This window comes from Gekko japonicus, unplaced genomic scaffold, assembly GCF_001447785.1.
Source record: "Gekko japonicus isolate JY-2015 unplaced genomic scaffold, Gekko_japonicus_V1.1 scaffold2907, whole genome shotgun sequence".
NCBI lineage: Eukaryota > Metazoa > Chordata > Lepidosauria > Squamata > Gekkonidae > Gekko > Gekko japonicus.
Window position 1 is genome coordinate 42,987 of NW_015170363.1, and position 18,712 is coordinate 61,698.

Consider the following 18,712-nt stretch of genomic DNA (forward strand, 5'->3'; position numbering starts at 1 on the left):
GTTTCGAAAACAGTCCTGATTTCGTGAGATTAAATGGAATTGACTTCCACCCATTTTGAACTGCATCGAAAGAGTCGTGCTCGGTCTTTTGGCCGCGACTGACGCCTCCACTGTACCAAGTCTTGCAGCACTTGAAGGACCAGCGCATTCTTATTTATGCTACTATATGATCTGGCTGGCTCCTGAATTCTCAACAGTGGAGGCTAGCACAAACATGCGCTATTTTTAAGGTGCCACAACCCGACTGTTGGTTTTGCATCGGCGTTGCACAAAATAGGAAGCCGCGTCGATGCCTTACTGCAGGGGGAGCCGTGTCGCTTCTTCAGCCGCCTCTCTTGCCGGAGGTGGCAGCTCCTTGTTAGGGACTGGGAGGGCCCTTTTGCAGCTGTGCTTCTCCACGCCTCTCATCGACTGAAGGGAAGCCAGAGCCTCGCATTGCCCAGTCCTTCCTGTTCCTACATCCCGCCCCTTTGCCTTTCGCACCACCGAGGTGTCTGTCGTTCCCTGGAACCCACCAGCATGCAGGTCTTCCAGTATCCTGAGGTTTATCGCGACGAGACATCCGTGAGTACCGTCCTGAGTCTGCTCTCCCGCCGCTGGAGACGCCCTGGCTTTTGCTGGCTGCTCTGTGAGACCTCGCCTTTCAGTTTCTGGGCTGCCTTGGCAGACTGACGGCTGGTTTGCTACCCCCCCCCCCCCCCCCGAAAAAGTGACAATCCCGTGTCCAAGCCCGTTCTCAAGCCTACATCCTGTGGACAGTGGATCGGGAATCTATAGGGTATGGATAAGAGGGTTGGCTTTCACACTGCACTGTCAATTTCCAAAGACCAGAGAAGAATCAGAGACCTTCTGTTCTGTGTATTTGAGGTACTGACCTGTTAGTGCACTGAAAGGTTATATCACTTCAGCTTTTGGGGTACATGCCCCTGCCCCCTGTCTCCCAGTGTTTCTAGCAATGGGGGGGGGGGCACACACCCAGGTGCATAGGTGCCTAAGAGCTGGTCATCACTATTTTCAGTTTGTATTAGCTGCTGCAGTGGTAGTTTATCTGCTGTTTCTCACATTGTATTTTTATGGACCTTAACTGCTGGACCTCATGGCACCTGGTATTTTTGGCCACTGTGTGACAGAGTGTTGGACTGGATGGGCCATTGGCCTGATCAAACATTGGCTTCTCTTTTCTTATGCATATGGAACTGCTTGAGGTTGCAAGTTTTGCATAATTCTAAAACCCTCTTGTTTGAGCTTAGAAGAAATATTCTCCCAAGAGTGGTTGGGAGCTTGGGGTGTGTTTGCAGTATGGATTACATTGAGCAGTTTGTTCTATAACTGCCTTTCTACAGTGCAACTGTTATCTGCTTGTGTTATCCCATAAAATTATCTCTTACTTCATAAGCAGGATTGAAAGAGGTCACCATTCTGGTGTGCATTGTCCAGTAAGGATCCGGCTGTATAGATAGACAGTAGTGCCTGACAGAAGGAAGTTAGACGAGTTTGCTTCTTGATCTGCCACTGAGTCTCTGAATATGGAACTTGTTCTCATGAGGACTAGGTGCATTGCCAGTTTTGGTCTTGAACTTCTGACTGGAAGTTTAAGAAATAGTGCTTGCTTGTACACATTATTTGTAAGCTGTTGCTAGTACATAAGAATATAAGAGAAGCCATATTGGATCAGGCCAATGGCACATCCAGTCCAACACTCTGTGTCGCACAGTGGCCAAAAACCAAGTGCTAGCCCTCCCACTGTTGCCCCCCAGGCATCAAGAATACAGAGCATTACTACCCCAGACAGAGTGTACCAGCTATACCTTGCAGCTAATAGCCACTGATGGACCTCTGCTCCATATGGTTATCTAATCTCCTATTGAAGCTGTCTATGCTTGTAGCCTCCACCACTTACTGTGGTAGGGAATTCCTCATGTTAATTACCCTTTGGGTGAAGAAGTACTTCCTTTTATCTGCTCTAAACCTACTGCTAATCAATTACATTGAGTGCCCACCAGTTCTTGTATTGGGAGAAAGGGAGAAAAGTACTTTTTTCTCTACCTTCTCTATCCCATGCATAATTTTATAAACCTCGATCATGTCACCCCTCAGTCGTTTTTTCTCCAAGCTAAAGGGCCCTAACCTCTTTAACCTTTCTTTATAGGGAAAGTGTTCCATCCCCTTAATAATTTTAGTTGCTCTTTTCTGCACTTTTCCCCCAAAATATCTTTTTTAAGTTGTGGTGACCAGAACTGTACACAGTATTCCAAATGAGTCCACGGGATTGATTTACTTACGCATTAGCAACCCAGTTTCTTTTGCATGCACTGTATATGCACTTGAGATGCCTAGCATTTTCCATATGGCCAAGAAAAATGTTTCAAGCCTGTGATGTACTGAATGAGTACCCCAAAGACCACAATAATCCCATGTTTGGAAGCGCCCTTTTTTATTTGTTCATTTCTTAAATGTGTTCTAAAGTGTTGCATACAAATATTTGCAATATGCTATAGGGTTTTTGTTTCTGCTTTTGCTCTGCTCTTAATTGTGGACTCATTTTGTTGCTACTGACTTGTAGATCTTAACACTATCTCTGCATGCATTGATGCAAACTTTGGCCACAAATTTCCTGGTTCTTTGCCAAAAGATGAAAGTTTTCTCTGTAAATGATGTGATAAAAAGTATCTCATATATTTCTATTTGCATTTATACTGTCTGTGAAAGGGATAATGGGAGTTTTAAAAGCCTTGTCGGTGGAATTAAAATTATCCATTCATGTTTTCTATGCAAATGGGAGAGTAGTTTTTTGTCTTGAATCTTTGTTTCTCTTTAAGTATATATATTAATATAGTGCATATATTGATATTTTGATGTGAATTTGAAAGCTGTTAATTTACACTGAAAGCGAGCTCAATATCAGAGACCATAGCTTCTCAGTTAAAAAAAACACCTTGCTCATCAAAAATAAAAATATTCAGTTTTTATTATTTAAAAATATATAAAGAAACAGGACTTCAGGTTGTGAAACCTAGAAACCATGGAGAAACTTCAGGAAATGCAAGCCAGTCTTTACTAGATATATCTAATCATGAAACTGTATAGCTTAGTACCACCATCCATGGATAATGAATGCCAACCATGTGGAAAATGTAGGTAAGCCTTTTCACTTGGTACAGTCCCCAAGCTTCACCTCACATAAGAACTTACGACAGAAAAAAAAGTATGCCGCATAAATACTAATGGAAACAAATCAAGCAGTCATGATATATAAAAGCTTTTCAAGGGGTAAGCTGATCATCAACTCATAGTTGCAGATGTCAGTTTTTTAATTTCACAATCACAGAGCCCTGCAAATATCCAGAATGCTTCTTTCATATAAGAGTCTAAAAAACAGAAAATCTTGAATAGCAAAACTTAGTTTGATATTTTTGTTTGGAATGCTTTTCCTTCAGCCATTATGCTTTCCCCCCTTTAAGCGGAAGGAAAGAAGGTTTTTTCTTTGCTCCATTTTAAAGAGGAAAGCCCTGGGAACCCCAAAGTTATGTGGAACCTATTTCCCCAAAGCAGAGGGCCTGGTCGTTGCTCACTACTGAAAGTTTGCTTCACTTCATGCCCAATTGCTTTCTGGAACCAGAAGTATCATGACTGGCATGCAGGTTTCTGTAGCATGTGCTGTTCTTTAGAATAGGTCACTGCTATGCTGTCACTTAACAAGTTCCAGGCACAACCCAGCTCCCTCAGGACTTCAACATGCCTACTTCCTAGGGCAACTCAAAAGGCAAAAACTGGGGGTGTGGGTAAGCAGCATTTGTGTCGAGAACCTGACAGCAGGCCCTTATGGGGAGGAAAAGAATGGAGAAACTTGTCCATCTCAGCATATTAGATACCAGGAACAATTTTTGATATAAATTATGATCCATTTAAGGGTTTTTTTTAAAGTCTGTTCTTTTAAATTCAGGTGCAAGATTATCATGGCTGTAAAATATGTGATCCATACAGCTGGCTTGAAGATCCTGATAGTGAACAAACAAAGGTAACACTCTATTTATAATATTAGTTGCCTTGGTGCAGATACCTTTGCAAGCTAGAGGTGCAGAGCATTGCTCAAATGTATTTCTCAGTCCTGGAACCTTGTGCACAGGAAATGTGTAGGTCTCTCACAGTGCAATCCAAAGCAGAGTTACACCCTTCTAGCCTAGGGTTGCCAAATTTAAAAATCCTACCGGCGGGGGAGCGTCCTGCTGCTCCGGGAGCCGGTCGGGAACGCGTGCGCCACCGGAGCGTCACCGGAAGTGACGTCACACGCTGGGTGGGGCCACGCCATTTGAGGGGAAACTCTTTGTTTTCTCCTCAAATGGCGTGGCCCCGCCCCCAGCGTGCGACGTCACTTCCGGTGACGCGCACGCCGGGGAGGGGTTCCCCCCGGGCCCCGATTCCCCGGCGTCGGGGAACGGAGCCTCCGGGGCGGGGGATTTCCGCCCTACCGGGGGAGTTGGGAGCCCTATTCTAGCCTCACTGACCTCAGTGGAGTTAGAAGGGTGTAACTTTCTTGATAATTGCACTGTTAGATTAAGGAACAGTTTGATTATTCCAGTCATTGCTAGAGCCAGTTGTCAAGACCCAGACCTGGATCCTCCTGAACCACTGCCCCTCTTGCAGGTCAGGAGTGTTCCGACCTGTGGGTCCCTGAAGCTACGTGTGCACAAGAAAACAGACATTTTCTTAAAAGAATGGGAAAAGATTTATTAAATGACAAACAAGAAAAATGAATGAAAAAATATCATTTGGCAACACAGTCTGCTGGATTTAATAACACAAAGCAGTAAAAGCTGACTTTTCTGACTAGCACATGGATACCTGACATGGAGCTGCGGTGGCTCAAGTGGTTAAGACGCTGAACTGCAGGCTGTGGAAGGTCAGTAGTTCAGCAGTTCAAGACCCAGGTGCCGCATGATGGAGTGAGCTCCTATCTCTAGTTCTAGCTCCTGCCAACCTAGCAGTTCGAAAGCAAGAAATTGCAAGTAGATAAATAGGTACCACTTCGGTGGGAAGGTAACAGCGTTCCGTGCGCCTTGGTGTTTAGTCATGCTGGCCACATGACCACGGAAACATCTTCGGACAGTGCTGGCTCTTCGGCTTTGAAACGGAGATGAGCACCGCAACCCTAGAGTCGGATTAACTGGCTTTCGAGCAAGGGAACTTTTACCTTTACCTGACAGTAGATGGCACAGTCACAGAATTCCAGAATCCAAAAAACAGAGGCTTAAGTGTTCTTCTATGATTCAGCACAGTCCAGGCCTCTGTCCAGCAAAATCACCAAACCAGTAGTCCCCTTTCCTTAATCTCTAGCTCAGTTATACCTTTTGGCCCTCTGGCATCAGGTGATATCTTACATCCAGTCAGGGCTCACATTCATAGGAACTCTCTGGAAGATTACAACATTACTCCTACTCCCCCCTCCCACTTTATAGACCGCAGGTCTTCAGGAGAAGCTAATTGCTACTTTCTTGGCTCCAGCCTGTGGACAAGATGAATTAATTACAAACACCTGCAAAGCTGGAATAGGTCCACTAATATTCACATTAACCCTTGGGAAGAGGCAAGGTGCTTTGCCTCACAGCTGTCTAGTGAAATGGGATACAAATCTTTGACTGCATTAACTCCTTCCTTGAGGCCCATCCTAGGAACATGTCTATGGAAGAAGGGATGAGTTGGGTTGCAGCTGGTATGGGAGAGAAGCTATATTTTTCACTCTCTAGCTATTCCATTTGAAAACATCTTGGGTGCTAGTGGCGAGAGAGATTGATGCCTCGGTAGGAGGCTGTTCTTCACAGTAGACAGTGCTGGTCCAGATTGGTCCAGATTTAAAACCGCTTAAAGCTGCCAAATGTAATCTTGCCTTTCCTCTCTCTCTCCAGTTGCATATACTATGATATTATGAATAGAACTGAATAGAGATTATTGCTTTTGGGGTATGAGGCTGAGGCTTCAACTTAGAAGAGGCAGTGGTGTAGCCATCACAAATTGGGCCAACAAGGGTGAACCAGGTGGTCTAAGTTGCCGTAGGAAAGTGGTGAGGCTTGCTGAGTCAGATGCAGTAATGTGGTCCCAAAAGTTTCCATTTCTAAGACTGGTTTCATAAAATTAAATAATAATATAATAATCGCCGTTGAATTGCATGGGGAGAATTATTCATAAATTTTCCTAATTCAATTTAAAAAACAAAACAAAATCCACACATCATGGCAGACTTCCAAGGAATATAAAACCGAATGTTGATGCCGGAAGCCCCCCCCCCCCCCCCCGCCGGCGGCAGAGATCAAGATGTATAGGGACATTATTTAGAAATATAGACAGAAAAACATTGTAGATCAGGGAAAGTGATGGATTCTGGAATTATAGAGATCTATGGCTTGTGTATAGGTAGATAAGCACAGTGGCAATGGAAGAGCTGGGGCAAAGAAAAAAGCTCTGCTGTAAGAAAAATGGGACTAGAGAATAGGAGACAGCAGGAGGAGGTGGTTTAGACAGTACTTGTGTTTCATTTTGGCAGCAAAGTCTTGAAATGAACTGTTGTATTCCTTAGCTAGATCTGCCATATTCAGTACAGGCTTCTTATATATTTTGAAAGTTCTGGAGGAGAAGGTGCCCATCTCACTTCAAAATAGGTGGGTCTCCAAGCTGTTACAAATAATTTGGGGGGAAAGTTCAGGCTTTTTCTGACAGTTTTCCAGTGCATACAAAAAGTCAGGAGTAGTTTATCTACTGTGACTATAAGTCTTATCTACCAGCTTCCCTCCAACCTCCTAACCTATAGCCTGTTTCCTAAAATGGCCAGTTTGTGGTGAGGTGCTTTTGAGCCCTCATGTGGCTGCTATTTACTCTTTTTTTAAAAATTGGGGAGATGCATTCATGGATCTTCCTGTGATGTGTACAGTTTGTCCTCAAAGACTAATTATGTGATGTGTGTAGTTTGTCCTCAAAGATGGTCTAACGTTTGTGCTATAGTGCTAGACCAATCTTGCAATTCAGTGCTATATTGCCAGCATTCAGATGCTTACTGAATGCTGGCAGTATAGCACTGAAGTGCTATATTGGTCTAGTGCTATAGCGCAAAACTAGAATGTTTAAAAAAACAGATGGAAAATAATGTGCTGTAAAAACAAATGGAAAAAAGAAGTGGCATGGTTTGAAGTAGCCAGATTGCTTCAGATGCTGCTCATTAATAGATTTAAATATGCTGTATGAAACCTTTATCCCAGTGTCAGTGCCAGTTTAGAATGGCAGTGTGAAAGGGACCACTGAGTACTTGGGAAGGAAAATCACTGGCGAGATTAGTACATTGGGTCTGATCCTGCTTAAAAGTACTACACTCACAAAGGGGCACAATTTGGCTGATTCTCCCTTCCTTTTGCAGACTTCCAGTTTGAATCCCTAAGCTATTCTTGGCGCTCCCCCAGGAGCACCATTTCAGATGGCAATTGGGGCTGTGGGGTGGGAGTTTATTTGTTATTAGCTGCCTTTCTACCTTACAGAGCTCAAGGCGGCTTACAATATAAATGAAATAACACTAATGAAGATCAGAATTTAAAACCACAGTTTAAGACCGCCACCAAATTGTGCCAAGTAGTGCTTTTGCAGATGGAAATTCTTCCGTCCAAGGAGATTGTAGGCAATATCCAAGTCTATGGCCAAACCAAGCTAAAATGTATTTGCTCTAGTTTGAAGAACAATATATGTGGATTGTATTTTACAGGGGTCCTGACTATAAATAAGTATTCTGGAGTGTTCTCTGTTCAGGCCAAGATTCTACTCCAAAACCAGTGCTCAGTCTGTAGGATGGCCTGAAAATGGAAATGGCCACAGTTAACTGTCATCTCTAAAAGTATTAGACATTCCTCATTTTGTTGCCACTGACTGACATGGAAAGTTTAATCTCGTGACTCTGGTTGTTGTACAAAGTCTGAAATTAGCTTTTCCGTATAACTTTCTTTGGGGCCTTGAACTGGAACATAATATTATTGTCCTTTCTAGTTGCCTCTTTAAAAGAAACCCATTTCTTTTTTAGCGCTATGAAGTACATTGTAAAAATTGCTGAGTTATTTTATAGGAACTAATATACTATGCTTCCTCTTGAACTCTTGATTTACCTCTTTATTCTGTCCTTATCTTCCCTTTTATTGAATTTGCAGCATCTCAGGATCGGCTAGAAAACCATCTCAAATGTAGTTCTGAGGCAGCAGTCCAGTGTAGTCATTATTACTTTCACTTGAGTAAAATTGGATAGGCTTGACCTGAAAAGGGTGAACATGGCGAGGGTTACTGTATGAATTTAGATCAAGAGTTCCATGAAGATATTAATCGTTGACCCTTAAATCTCTTTAAAGACCTTTTTGTTTATTTAGGTGGCTACGCAGTGCTAAAACTGTGTATGTTCATATATGGAGTGGTTATACCCCAAGCTGGTTGCAAGACTCCCTTAATCCTGAAGAAGTAAGCAGTGGCTCATGAAAGCTCATACCCTGCCACAAATTGTGTTAGTCTTTGGCCCCTACCACGCGGCAGGGAAAACACGAGGCCTAGCACGGCTTTTAAAAGCCACGCCAAAAAAGAATCGCCGCGGTGGGATCCCACGGATCCTGTTAGCCGCGCGTCATTGCTCCCCAGCACGATCAGATGCCGGGGAGGAAGAGGCGACTGGGAGGGGGAGGCTGCCGAACTGCGCATGCTCGAGCATACGCAGTTTTGCCGGGGGCCGGGATGTGCCGGCACAAGGACGCGCCGGCTGATCCCACGGCCGGCTTGAGGCGCTTCAATCGGAAGAACCACCCAGGTTAGGTGGTTCTTTTTGGTGCGGTTTTTCAGCCGGGAGAGACGGATCGGAGACGGGCAGGCAACGATTCCCAGATGTTGCCGTGGGATCGTGCCCATTTGATCCACCCCCGTTCTGTCTCGCTCCCGGACCAAAACCCCTCGTATGAACGGGACCTTTAAGGTGCTACTGGACTCTTAATCGTTTCTACTGCTACAGACAGACTAACATGGCTACCCACCTTGATCTATCTTGATCCTGTTGTATTTAGAAACTAGACTGACAACCTGGAGGGTTGATAGATAAAGAAGAAATGAATGCCTACTTGCTAATCTCTCTGCAACAATCTGCTTGAAAACTTGTATGCAAAGCACACATTTCACCAGAGCTGCTGAAATGAAAGGATGGTAATTGGAGAACCAGACAGATTGCTTTGGATATCCTGTCCCCAAAGTTAGATAACCAGTTTAGCTATGGAATTGTTGTGTAGACTGTTTGGCAGAGCTGTGTTGCTTAATTCAGGTAGTCCCAAAATGGTGTTGGGGGTGGTGTTCCTGGAAAAGTATGTGGGGCCACATTCAAATGTTTCTGGAACTCTAATTATGAGGTGGTGCCTAAGTATTGCATCATTTTTTGCCTAGCATAGTAAGTGCTGTTGCTTATAAAATATGTTCTGATTCAGTTTTTTAAAATTCATTTTCAACCCTAGGCTTTTGTGGAGGCACAAAATAAGATCACGGTGCCTTTTCTTGAACAATGCACTGTCCGAGGGCTGTTTAAAGAGCGGATGACTGACCTATATGATTACCCCAAGTATAGTTGTCATTTCAAGAAAGGAAAAAGGTAAGTAAGGGTGTTTTAAACATTAATGGTCTCCCCCCCTCCATTTCATATCAGCTTACCTTGGTCCACCAGGGAACAAAAAGCCATGGCCAGCTACTGCCAAGTAACTGCTATAATTAACAAGGAAGAAAAGTACAAAAACTTCTAATGAAGCTGAATTTCAGAAAGCAGTTGGTTACAAGGGATAGTTTGAGCGCCACTGATGTATATGGAAAATATGGAATGAATATCTGGCAGTAGAATCCATAGGATCTCTTCCCACATACTGGTGATATGATTATGCTGTTTGCCTGTAGCTTAAAAGTGTGGCCAGCAACCCCCCCCCCCAAGGCCGCTGTATAAAAACATGTTATGATGGCCCCCCATCCACTTGCTTCTTTGCTGAAGAACTCTGGGTGTTCCACCCTGTCACAGTATGAAATTTGGCTGTTGGCTCAGCCCGGGAACCTGAGGGAAGGATCAGGAGCCCCCTTTAACTTAAGCAATTTAAATGGCACTCTAGGTGTTTTGAAATTCAAAAATAATAAAATATTTTAACATAGATAGGAAAAGTCTAGTGAAATCAGAGGTTGAAAATTTCGGCAGTAACTCAATATAGATAACTCTGAGGTACATGCACAGACTTTAGTTCTTATATTTCAGGCTAATGAAAGTTTCTTAAGCTCTTCACAGTGACTTAAATCTTTATGTTGAGAGGCTTTTGTTCCAGTGTTTTCCCAAACACTCCAGTACACTTTCTTTGAGTATTCCCTGACTCTTTTGGTTTCCAGAAGGCTGATACACTCTTTCCAATACCCAAACCCCTTCTCATGAAACACCTGTACTCGTCTTGAGTTTTTAACTGACTCTTAAGTTTCTAACCACAACCAGACCAGGGATCTTTGCACTCTTCTCCTCTCACTAGAAGATCTGTTTCCTTCCTTTGGCCCAAATGGGAGTCTTTGCCTACTTCCCAAACTTCCTTGCCAACTTTCCCCCCAGTTTTTTCTGTCTGTGTTAAACTGCTCTCAGCAAAGACTGAATTCCGAAACTGTCAGTCCTCAGCTCAGTCAAGGCAGAAATCTGACTGACTCCTCAGCATGCAGCTGTCCAGTCTTTCATTGCTCAGCTGATGCTAACCAATCAGATTGCTTGGAGCAGCCTGTCACTCTAGGCTCTGTGTTTCTGTGAAGAATTAACCCTTCACAATCCTTTAGATGCTTGTAAAGGTAAAGGTTCCCTTGCTCGAACGCCAGTTGAATCCGACTCTAGGGTTGTGGTGCTCATCTCCGTTTCAAAGCCGAAGAGCCAGTGCTGTCCGAAGACGTTTCTGTGGTCATGTGGCCGGCATGACTAAACACCAAGGCGCACGGAACGCTGTTACCTTCCCACCGAAGTGGTACCTATTTATCTACTTGCAATTTCTTGCTTTCGAACTGCTAGGTTGGCAGGAGCTGGAACTAGAGATGGGAGCTCACTCCATCATGTGGCACCCGGGTCTCGAACTGCTGAACTACTGACCTACCACAGCCTGCAGTTCAGCGTCTTAACCACTTGAGGCACTGCAGCTCCTTAGATGCTTGTACAGCACTTCTGAACTTTTAAAAAGTGCAGTCCTTCACACCTATCAACTGTTGGAAAGTGGCATTTTCTAACCGATTAGTTTTTTCCCTGGACTTCTGTACTTCCTACTCCCTTTTCCTCCTGCCCTTTTAAAGGCATGTGTAATAGTTGCACATTGTTCTTATGGCAAAATCATGGTGGAAGAATAATGGAGGGACTAAGGGAGTCAGATGTGCTTTCTACGTTTGCTGAAGCAACACCAAGACATGCCTAAATAATATGATGTACTATTAAAGTTACTTTTAAAGATTATGATATTGACTATTCAGCCTGACCAGAGTTATGCCAGCTCCTTGAAACAAGGAGCTGAAACCACTTGATCTGGGGAAGAAAATTACACTCTAAATTTCTTATTTTGTTGAAGAAGTTTGTTTGTCAGCTTGTTGTTGTTCAGAAAATTAAAGACAACTTACTCTTTTATCTATGAATATGTGTGTTCTAGGTATTTTCACTTTTATAATACTGGACTGCAAAACCAACGAGTATTATATGTGCAAGATGCCCTGGATGCAGATGCCAAAGTATTTCTTGACCCAAATAAGCTTTCAGATGATGGTACTGTGGCTTTGAGAGGTCAGTGTCATGGATTTTTATTAAATATAGTATTTGGAATATTTGTGTAAATTAGTGTACTTTAATCATGCTTTGTTAAGCAGAAACAGTTGAAAAGCATGTACGTGTTTTTGTTTATGGAAGTTCAGGTAATTGTCATGTGTTTAACTGTTGTCTGTGTGTTGATATTAGAAAGCCATTCAGTATAATGGAAAATGCAGTGTTGTTGTTAATGTGATAATTATTGCATGGTATGTTTTTGATGTGCAGGTTATGCATTCAGTGAAGATGGTGAATATTTTGCATATGGCTTGAGTTCTAGTGGGTCAGACTGGGTAACAATTAAATTTATGAAAGTGGACGGTGCTCAAGAACTTCCAGATGTACTAGAAATGGTAAAATTCAGTTGTATGTCTTGGACCCATGATGGTAAAGGCATGTTCTATAACTGCTACCCAAACCAAGATGGGAAAAGTGATGGTGAGTGGCATACAGTAATGGTTAAAGAGTAAGCATGTCTTTTCCTTTGGCTTCTCTCTCTCTCCCTCACTTACTTTCTGTTTTCAGTTCTGGCCCCCTTCCTTTGTCTTCCCTCCCTCTGGGCTCCCCATCCCTTACCTACTCTGCCCCCTGGGACTGCTTTTTGTTTTGTCTTTTCACCCAGACAAAATCTTCTGTCCCTTGACACTGCAATCCTAAACAGAGTTAATTTTTTGTAATTTTATTGACTTAGAATGGTGTAGCCCTGCTTAGTATCACACTGTAAGTTACTGGGAAGATTCAGTTGCTTCCAAATAACTTCTTATTTGTCAGAGAGAATGCATTTGAACTTTCTGTGTTATCAAGTCTATATTCTTTTTATTTCTGATATTTACATAGATTAATATACAGCAAAAATAAAAAACTATAATTGTACTAAACTTAAATATCAAAGAAAAAGCACGCTTAAAAGGCAAATAAATTTTATATAGTTGCTTCACACTTCCAGGAAACAGATGAGAGTTACAAAATTTATGCTTCTTTAATTAATGGGTGTTCTGTTTGTTACCTCATCAAATCAGTAGCTTCTGAGTTGTGCAAATGTAAAACTTGCAAATCGTTAGTGTTAATAACAAGTAATTTTGAGGCATAGTTTACATATATGTAATTAAATATGTTGATTGCCCCAGGAACTGAGACATCAACAAACCTGCATCAGAAGTTGTACTATCATGTCCTAGGAACTGACCAATCAAAAGATGTTTTATGTGCTGAATTTCCTCATGAGCCAAAATGGATGGGTGGAGCTGAGGTATGATAAATCCCATCTTGTTTAAACCCATAGATGCACATGTTTTTAAGTTTGAGAGATAATAAGTAAGATTTCCTGAACCTTTTCTTGAAAAATGAAAGGTGCTGCTGAGTTATAACCAAGTAATTATCTTGCTTATCTATTTCATTTGCATACATTTCTCTCTTCAAAGAGATCAGGGGGATAGATATGGACCCACCCCCCTGCCACAGACATTAGCGTCTCAGTAATTCAATGAGACAAATCACGATGACTAGCCTATGAGAATTTGAACCCAGAACCAGTTCTAGTGAGAATTTGAACCCAGTGAGAATTTGAACCTAGAACCAGTTCTACATTTGTTATATTTGTAGCATATACCACCTGTGTGTCCTGCATCATACACGCACTGTATGATACACAGTATAATAATACACACATGGGGGGGTAGCCATGTTGGTCTGAAATAGCAGAACAAAGTTTGAGTTCAGTGGCATCTTTAAGACCAACAAAGTTTTATTCAAGATATAAGCTTTTGCATGCATACACACTTCTTCAGGTACTGAAGTGTGCATACACATGAAAGCTTATATCTTGAATAAAACTTTGTTGGTCTTAAAGGTGCCACTGAACTCAAACTCAGTTTGAATACTGTTCAAGATGTACATGCATCTGGGAAACCCAGTTCAGCCACGGTCCCCAGACTGATGTACTTGCCTTATGTTGCCAAATACTTCACATTTGCTAAGGAAACCTTGATGGTAATCAGTGCATACTTTCTGCAGAGAATGTGCTGCTGGTCCCCATTTCACTATTCTGGGAGCTTATTGTATGTATCAGATTGCTGTAAGGATTAGTGAGATCATGTATAACAAATGCATTGACCACTCCTAAAAGCACTAGTTCAGTTCTTATTATTACTTTTAAGATTATGTAACCTTACATAGTTTTGGGAGCTGAACTGCAACATAATAGTACTTCTCTCTTTAGATGCCATTTTGGAATTCTCAAGCAAAGGCAGACTTTTCCCCCTGAGACAGCTGCCACAGATAGTTGTTTGGAAACCCTCATTAAACAGAAATTCTCCTTTCACTGGGCTATTTGCACACATGCTGGAGTTTGCACTTATGACAGCAAAATACTTTTCTCCCTGTTCCAAGTTACATCTGACACAGGAGTTCAAAGCAGCTTTTGGGGCTCCTGTTTGCTTGCTTTTGCACACACACAGCCTTTACCAGTTATAATCAACTATAGGTAGTAATTGTTTAGGGTTCAAATTTGATTTGAATGGGGCCGTAAAGCTCATTAGTGATCGTAACGTACATAGAGGAAAATACTGGTTAGCAAAGCAGACTGAATATGTGTAAAATATATGTATAATATAGAAATGCTTGATGTTTGTCCTAGCTGCCTTAAGATTTTGAGAACTGCAGGTGGGAAAATTGGGAGCGGGACTTAATTTTCCTGTTGCCTCTTTTAATTTCAGTCCTGTTTATTTATTTAAATAATTTTTATTACGCCTTTCTCCATAAAGATGTGAGGCAGCTTATAAAAATTAAAACATATAAAATGCCACATGAAGTTTAAATGATAAAAATACTCCTGTTAAAACATAACCCCTGTACGAAAACAATCTTAAAGTTATGTATTTTATTTATTTTTAAAAAACATTTATTAGTTGCCTTTCTTCCTTATGGAGCAGCTGACCCATGCCGACGTGGGGATTCAGGGGCTTGCCCTTCAATGGTTTGCCTCTTTCCTACAAGGTCGGGGTCAAAGGGTGGCAGTCGGGGACCAGCGATCCCATAGGTATCCCCTTGATTGTGGGGTGCCTCAGGGTGCGGTGTTGTCCCTGATGTTATTTAACATCTATATGCGCCCCCTTGCCCAGATTGGCCGGAGTTATGGGCTTGGGTGTTATCAATATGCAGATGACACCCAGCTCTATCTGATGCTGGGTGGCCGGTCGGACTCAAGTCCCGATGACCTTTATTGGGCTTTAGAGGCTGTGGCTGGTTGGCTCCAGCTGAGCCGATTGAAACTGAAGCCGGCGAAGACGGAGGTCCTGGGCCTGAGTCGGGCCGGTGCAGGGTTAGGACTCCCTCTCTTGACCTTCGACGGGGCGCCTTTGGTGCCAGCGTCTAGGGTTAGGAGTTTGGGGGTGCTCCTGGACTCCTCATTAACAGTGGAGGCCCAGGTGGCAGCCACTGTCAAGTCAGCCTTTTATCATCTTCGGTTGGCACGGCAGTTGGTCCCCTACCTTGACCGCGATGACCTGGCCACAGTGATCCATGCGACGGTCACCTCGAGGTAAGATTACTGCAACACTCTCTACATGGGGCTGCCTTTGTCGCAAATCCGGAAGCTGCAGCTGGTGCAGAATGCTGCAGCCAGGCTGTTGATGGGTCTCTCTAGGAGGGACCACATTCAGCCTGCTGAAAGCGCTGCACTGGCTGCCAATAGCATACCGGATCCGCTTCAAAGTGCTGGTTCTTACCTATAAAGCCCTGTATGGCCAGGATCCAACCTACTTGAGGGACCGCCTTTCCCCACACGTTCCCCCAAGAGGACTACGGTCGGGGCCCCAAAATCTGTTGGTCATCCCGGGCCCCAAGGACACCAAATTAGCTGCGACCAGGGCCAGGGCTTTTTCGGTGGCGGCTCCTACCTGGTGGAATGAGCTCCCGGGGGAGATCTGGGCCCTGTGGGACCTTATGTAGTTCCACAGGGCCTGCAAGACGGAGCTCTTCCGCCAGGCCTTTGAGTATGAGCTGCCACCCCACTATTCCACCATCGTCATGGTTCCTTATAGGATTTACTGACGCCCTGAGGAAGAACCTGGACAACATAAAGAAGATCTAACATGCCGTCTCTATTGGGCATTAATATCATGGGAGCATCACCTGGAACTGTGCTGACTCCATTTTGGACATATGAGATCAGTAACTGATTGAGCACCACTGTTTTAGTGTTGATGTTTTAATATGTTTTATGTTTTATGTTTTAATTATGGCACGGTTAATACCCTGCCCTTGTTAGCCGCCCTGAGCCCACTGGGAAGGGCGGGATACAAATGTGAAAATAAATAAATAAATAAATAAATAAGATGGCTTATAAAGAGATAAGACAAATAGGATAAAACACCTAAAACCAAAATTTAAAATCACTACTCAGGACTGCTACTAAACTTAACCAAATGTAGTCCTCAGTAAAACTGTCTTCAGCTGCCTCCTAAAGATTGAAAGTGAAGCGGCTAGGCACACCTTTCTGGGGAGGGTGTTCCATAATTGTGGGGCTGTTACTAAAAAGGCCCTTTCTCATGTACCCACTAAATAAGCTTTTTTGATTGATGAGACAGTCAGGGGGGCCTCTCCCTGTGATCTTAATTTCAGGCAGGAACATATGGGACAAGATGGTCCTTAAGATACCCAAGTCCCAAGCCATGTAGGAATTTAAATGACAAAACTATACCTCAAATTGGGCTCAGGGGTTGTTTACTGTCCAGTGCAATTGCTGTCATATCAGGGTCATGTGATCTTGATAGCTGGCTCTGACCAGCTGTCTAGCTGCGGCATTCTGCACCAGCTGCAGCCTCTGAACACTCTTCAAGAATAGCCCCAAGTAGAGCACATTGCAGTAGTCCTTTCTGGATTTAACTAAAGCATGGATCATTGTGGCTAGAACTGACTGATCTAGAACCGATACAGCTGACACTCCAGCGAAAGCTGAGCAAAAGCACTCTGAACCGTCATAGCCACTTGATGTCCTAAGGTGACTGCTGTGTTAATTAGCACTCCCAAGCTGCAAACCTGGCTTTCCAAGGGGAATATAACCCCATATGATCTCAAGTCCCTTGTTTGTAAACCAGAAAGTCCTGATAAGAGGAATGTAGTTGCTTTATGCGTTCATATGGAAGATGGGTATTCAGGTATGTAGGTCAAAAACGAAGAGGGATACCAGCATCTTGAATTGGACCAAGAAAACATACTGGCAGCCAGTGCAATGTTATCAGCATAAGCATAATGTATGTATTATGTCTAGAACCAACCAACAAAAGAGCCACCACATATTTATACCAGCTGCTGTTTCTCAATAGTTTTCAAGGCACATGTTATATAACATGTTATATGGTAGCCCAACCTCAAGTTTACTGTAGTGTGGTGTAGCATAGCTCTCAGTTTGGTAAGACCTGAGCAAGACTGTTAATGATAGGATGCTTTGGAGGTCATTAATTCATAGGGTCGTCACAAGTTGGAAGCAACTCGATGGCACTTAACAGACACACACTAAGCTACTAGGAGAATATCTAATGGATCATAGCTTTCCATTTTGACTGGAAGGTGTATGTGAGTGTTAAAGGTTCAACACCCATAGGAGAGAAAGCAAGCTTCAGCCAGTAGTTGATCCAGTGTGATCTAGGTATCCTTTTGGAGCGCTATGTCATTATGAGAAGGTTCCACATCAAGAGTCCTGAAGCCTGATAGTGTGCTCATTGATCTCTGGTTCAAGACCAGAACTGTGCATGCAGTCTGGGATCTTACATGCAGGAATAATTTTCCCCTTCCCACATCAACCTCATGTGCATGCAAGTGATTGATTTGGGTAGGAAGATGTTTCCATAGGGATCACTCATTGCTGGTTAGGCGCATGCTTAGTGTTATGTCCTTGGTGTATAGAGGCTGTGTCTTCACAGTCGAAGCGTTTGGGGCTATAAAGCTTGAGGAAAGATTCCTGACTGAATACAGTTTTTATATTAAATCTGCCTGTAGTGACACTCTTGTAAACATTTTGGGGCCTGTGTTTGTGTGAAGAAATTAATAACTTTTGATTACATATTTACAGGAGGCTGCCTATGCCCAGAGCATCTGTTGTTACTTAAAGGTGTTTACTAGCTTTCCTGTTCTGTCCAGAGTATTTTATTATTTGCGTTCTTGCAATGTTACTTTCTGCTAAAACAACTTTGCAAGAGCAGTTGTTAAATGGCTCGGATTTTTTTCTTCCAGTACTGGGAAATATGACTAGGCTGCACTTCCAAAATGTGCTGTTTTTGGCAAAAGCAACAGAAGCAAAGCAATAAAATCTTTTACATTTTATACAGTTATGTCTCTGAGAATCTTCCAATACATTGAGCTTGTGTAAATGTTGCTAAAAGTACTCCAAGTTTTCTCTTATTAAACCAAAGTGCAGGTGATTGTATAAACATAGGAAGCCATTGTTCAGCGCTGAGATGACAAGCCTTTGTAACTAGAGAAGGAGCTTGGGGAGTCGTTAGATAAAAAAAAGCAGCCAAAACTGCAGTGGAATCATCTTAACACCTATCTTACACCACTTGCTTCTCATTCAAATAAATAAATTTCCCTCTCTCTTTCCAATGAGATCCACCTAAATAAAATCTAACATTTCTGTCCTTAAGGTCTTTAGGAATCCTCTCTTTGCCCCACTCTGTTCTTCTTCAATGTAATGCTTATAAATGGAACATGGGGGAGGGGTAGAACCGTTCCTAAATTTCCTCTGTTCCGTTCTGTTGGCCCTTAACCATGGCAGTCTCTTCCCAAATTGTTATCTTCTTGTTCTGAAGAAATTTTCTGTGTATGTGTTTCTATGCAAAATTATAGAACTGTAATAATAAAGATCATGGCACTGATCCC

General features: G+C 42.8%; 1 protein-coding gene across 1 annotated transcript in view; it reads left to right on the forward strand.

Moving 5' to 3' along the window:
* The first annotated feature begins 441 nt into the window (after positions 1-441).
* The window catches only part of PREP (prolyl endopeptidase), a 150,632-nt gene continuing 132,361 nt past the window's right edge, over positions 442-18,712 (forward strand). The window contains exons 1-6 of the mRNA XM_015418225.1: positions 442-564; positions 3,944-4,018; positions 9,507-9,640; positions 11,685-11,815; positions 12,065-12,274; positions 12,964-13,085. Coding sequence (XP_015273711.1) covers positions 520-564; positions 3,944-4,018; positions 9,507-9,640; positions 11,685-11,815; positions 12,065-12,274; positions 12,964-13,085 — 717 coding nt within the window. The 5' untranslated portion in view covers positions 442-519. The remainder of the gene's footprint in view (positions 565-3,943; positions 4,019-9,506; positions 9,641-11,684; positions 11,816-12,064; positions 12,275-12,963; positions 13,086-18,712) is intronic.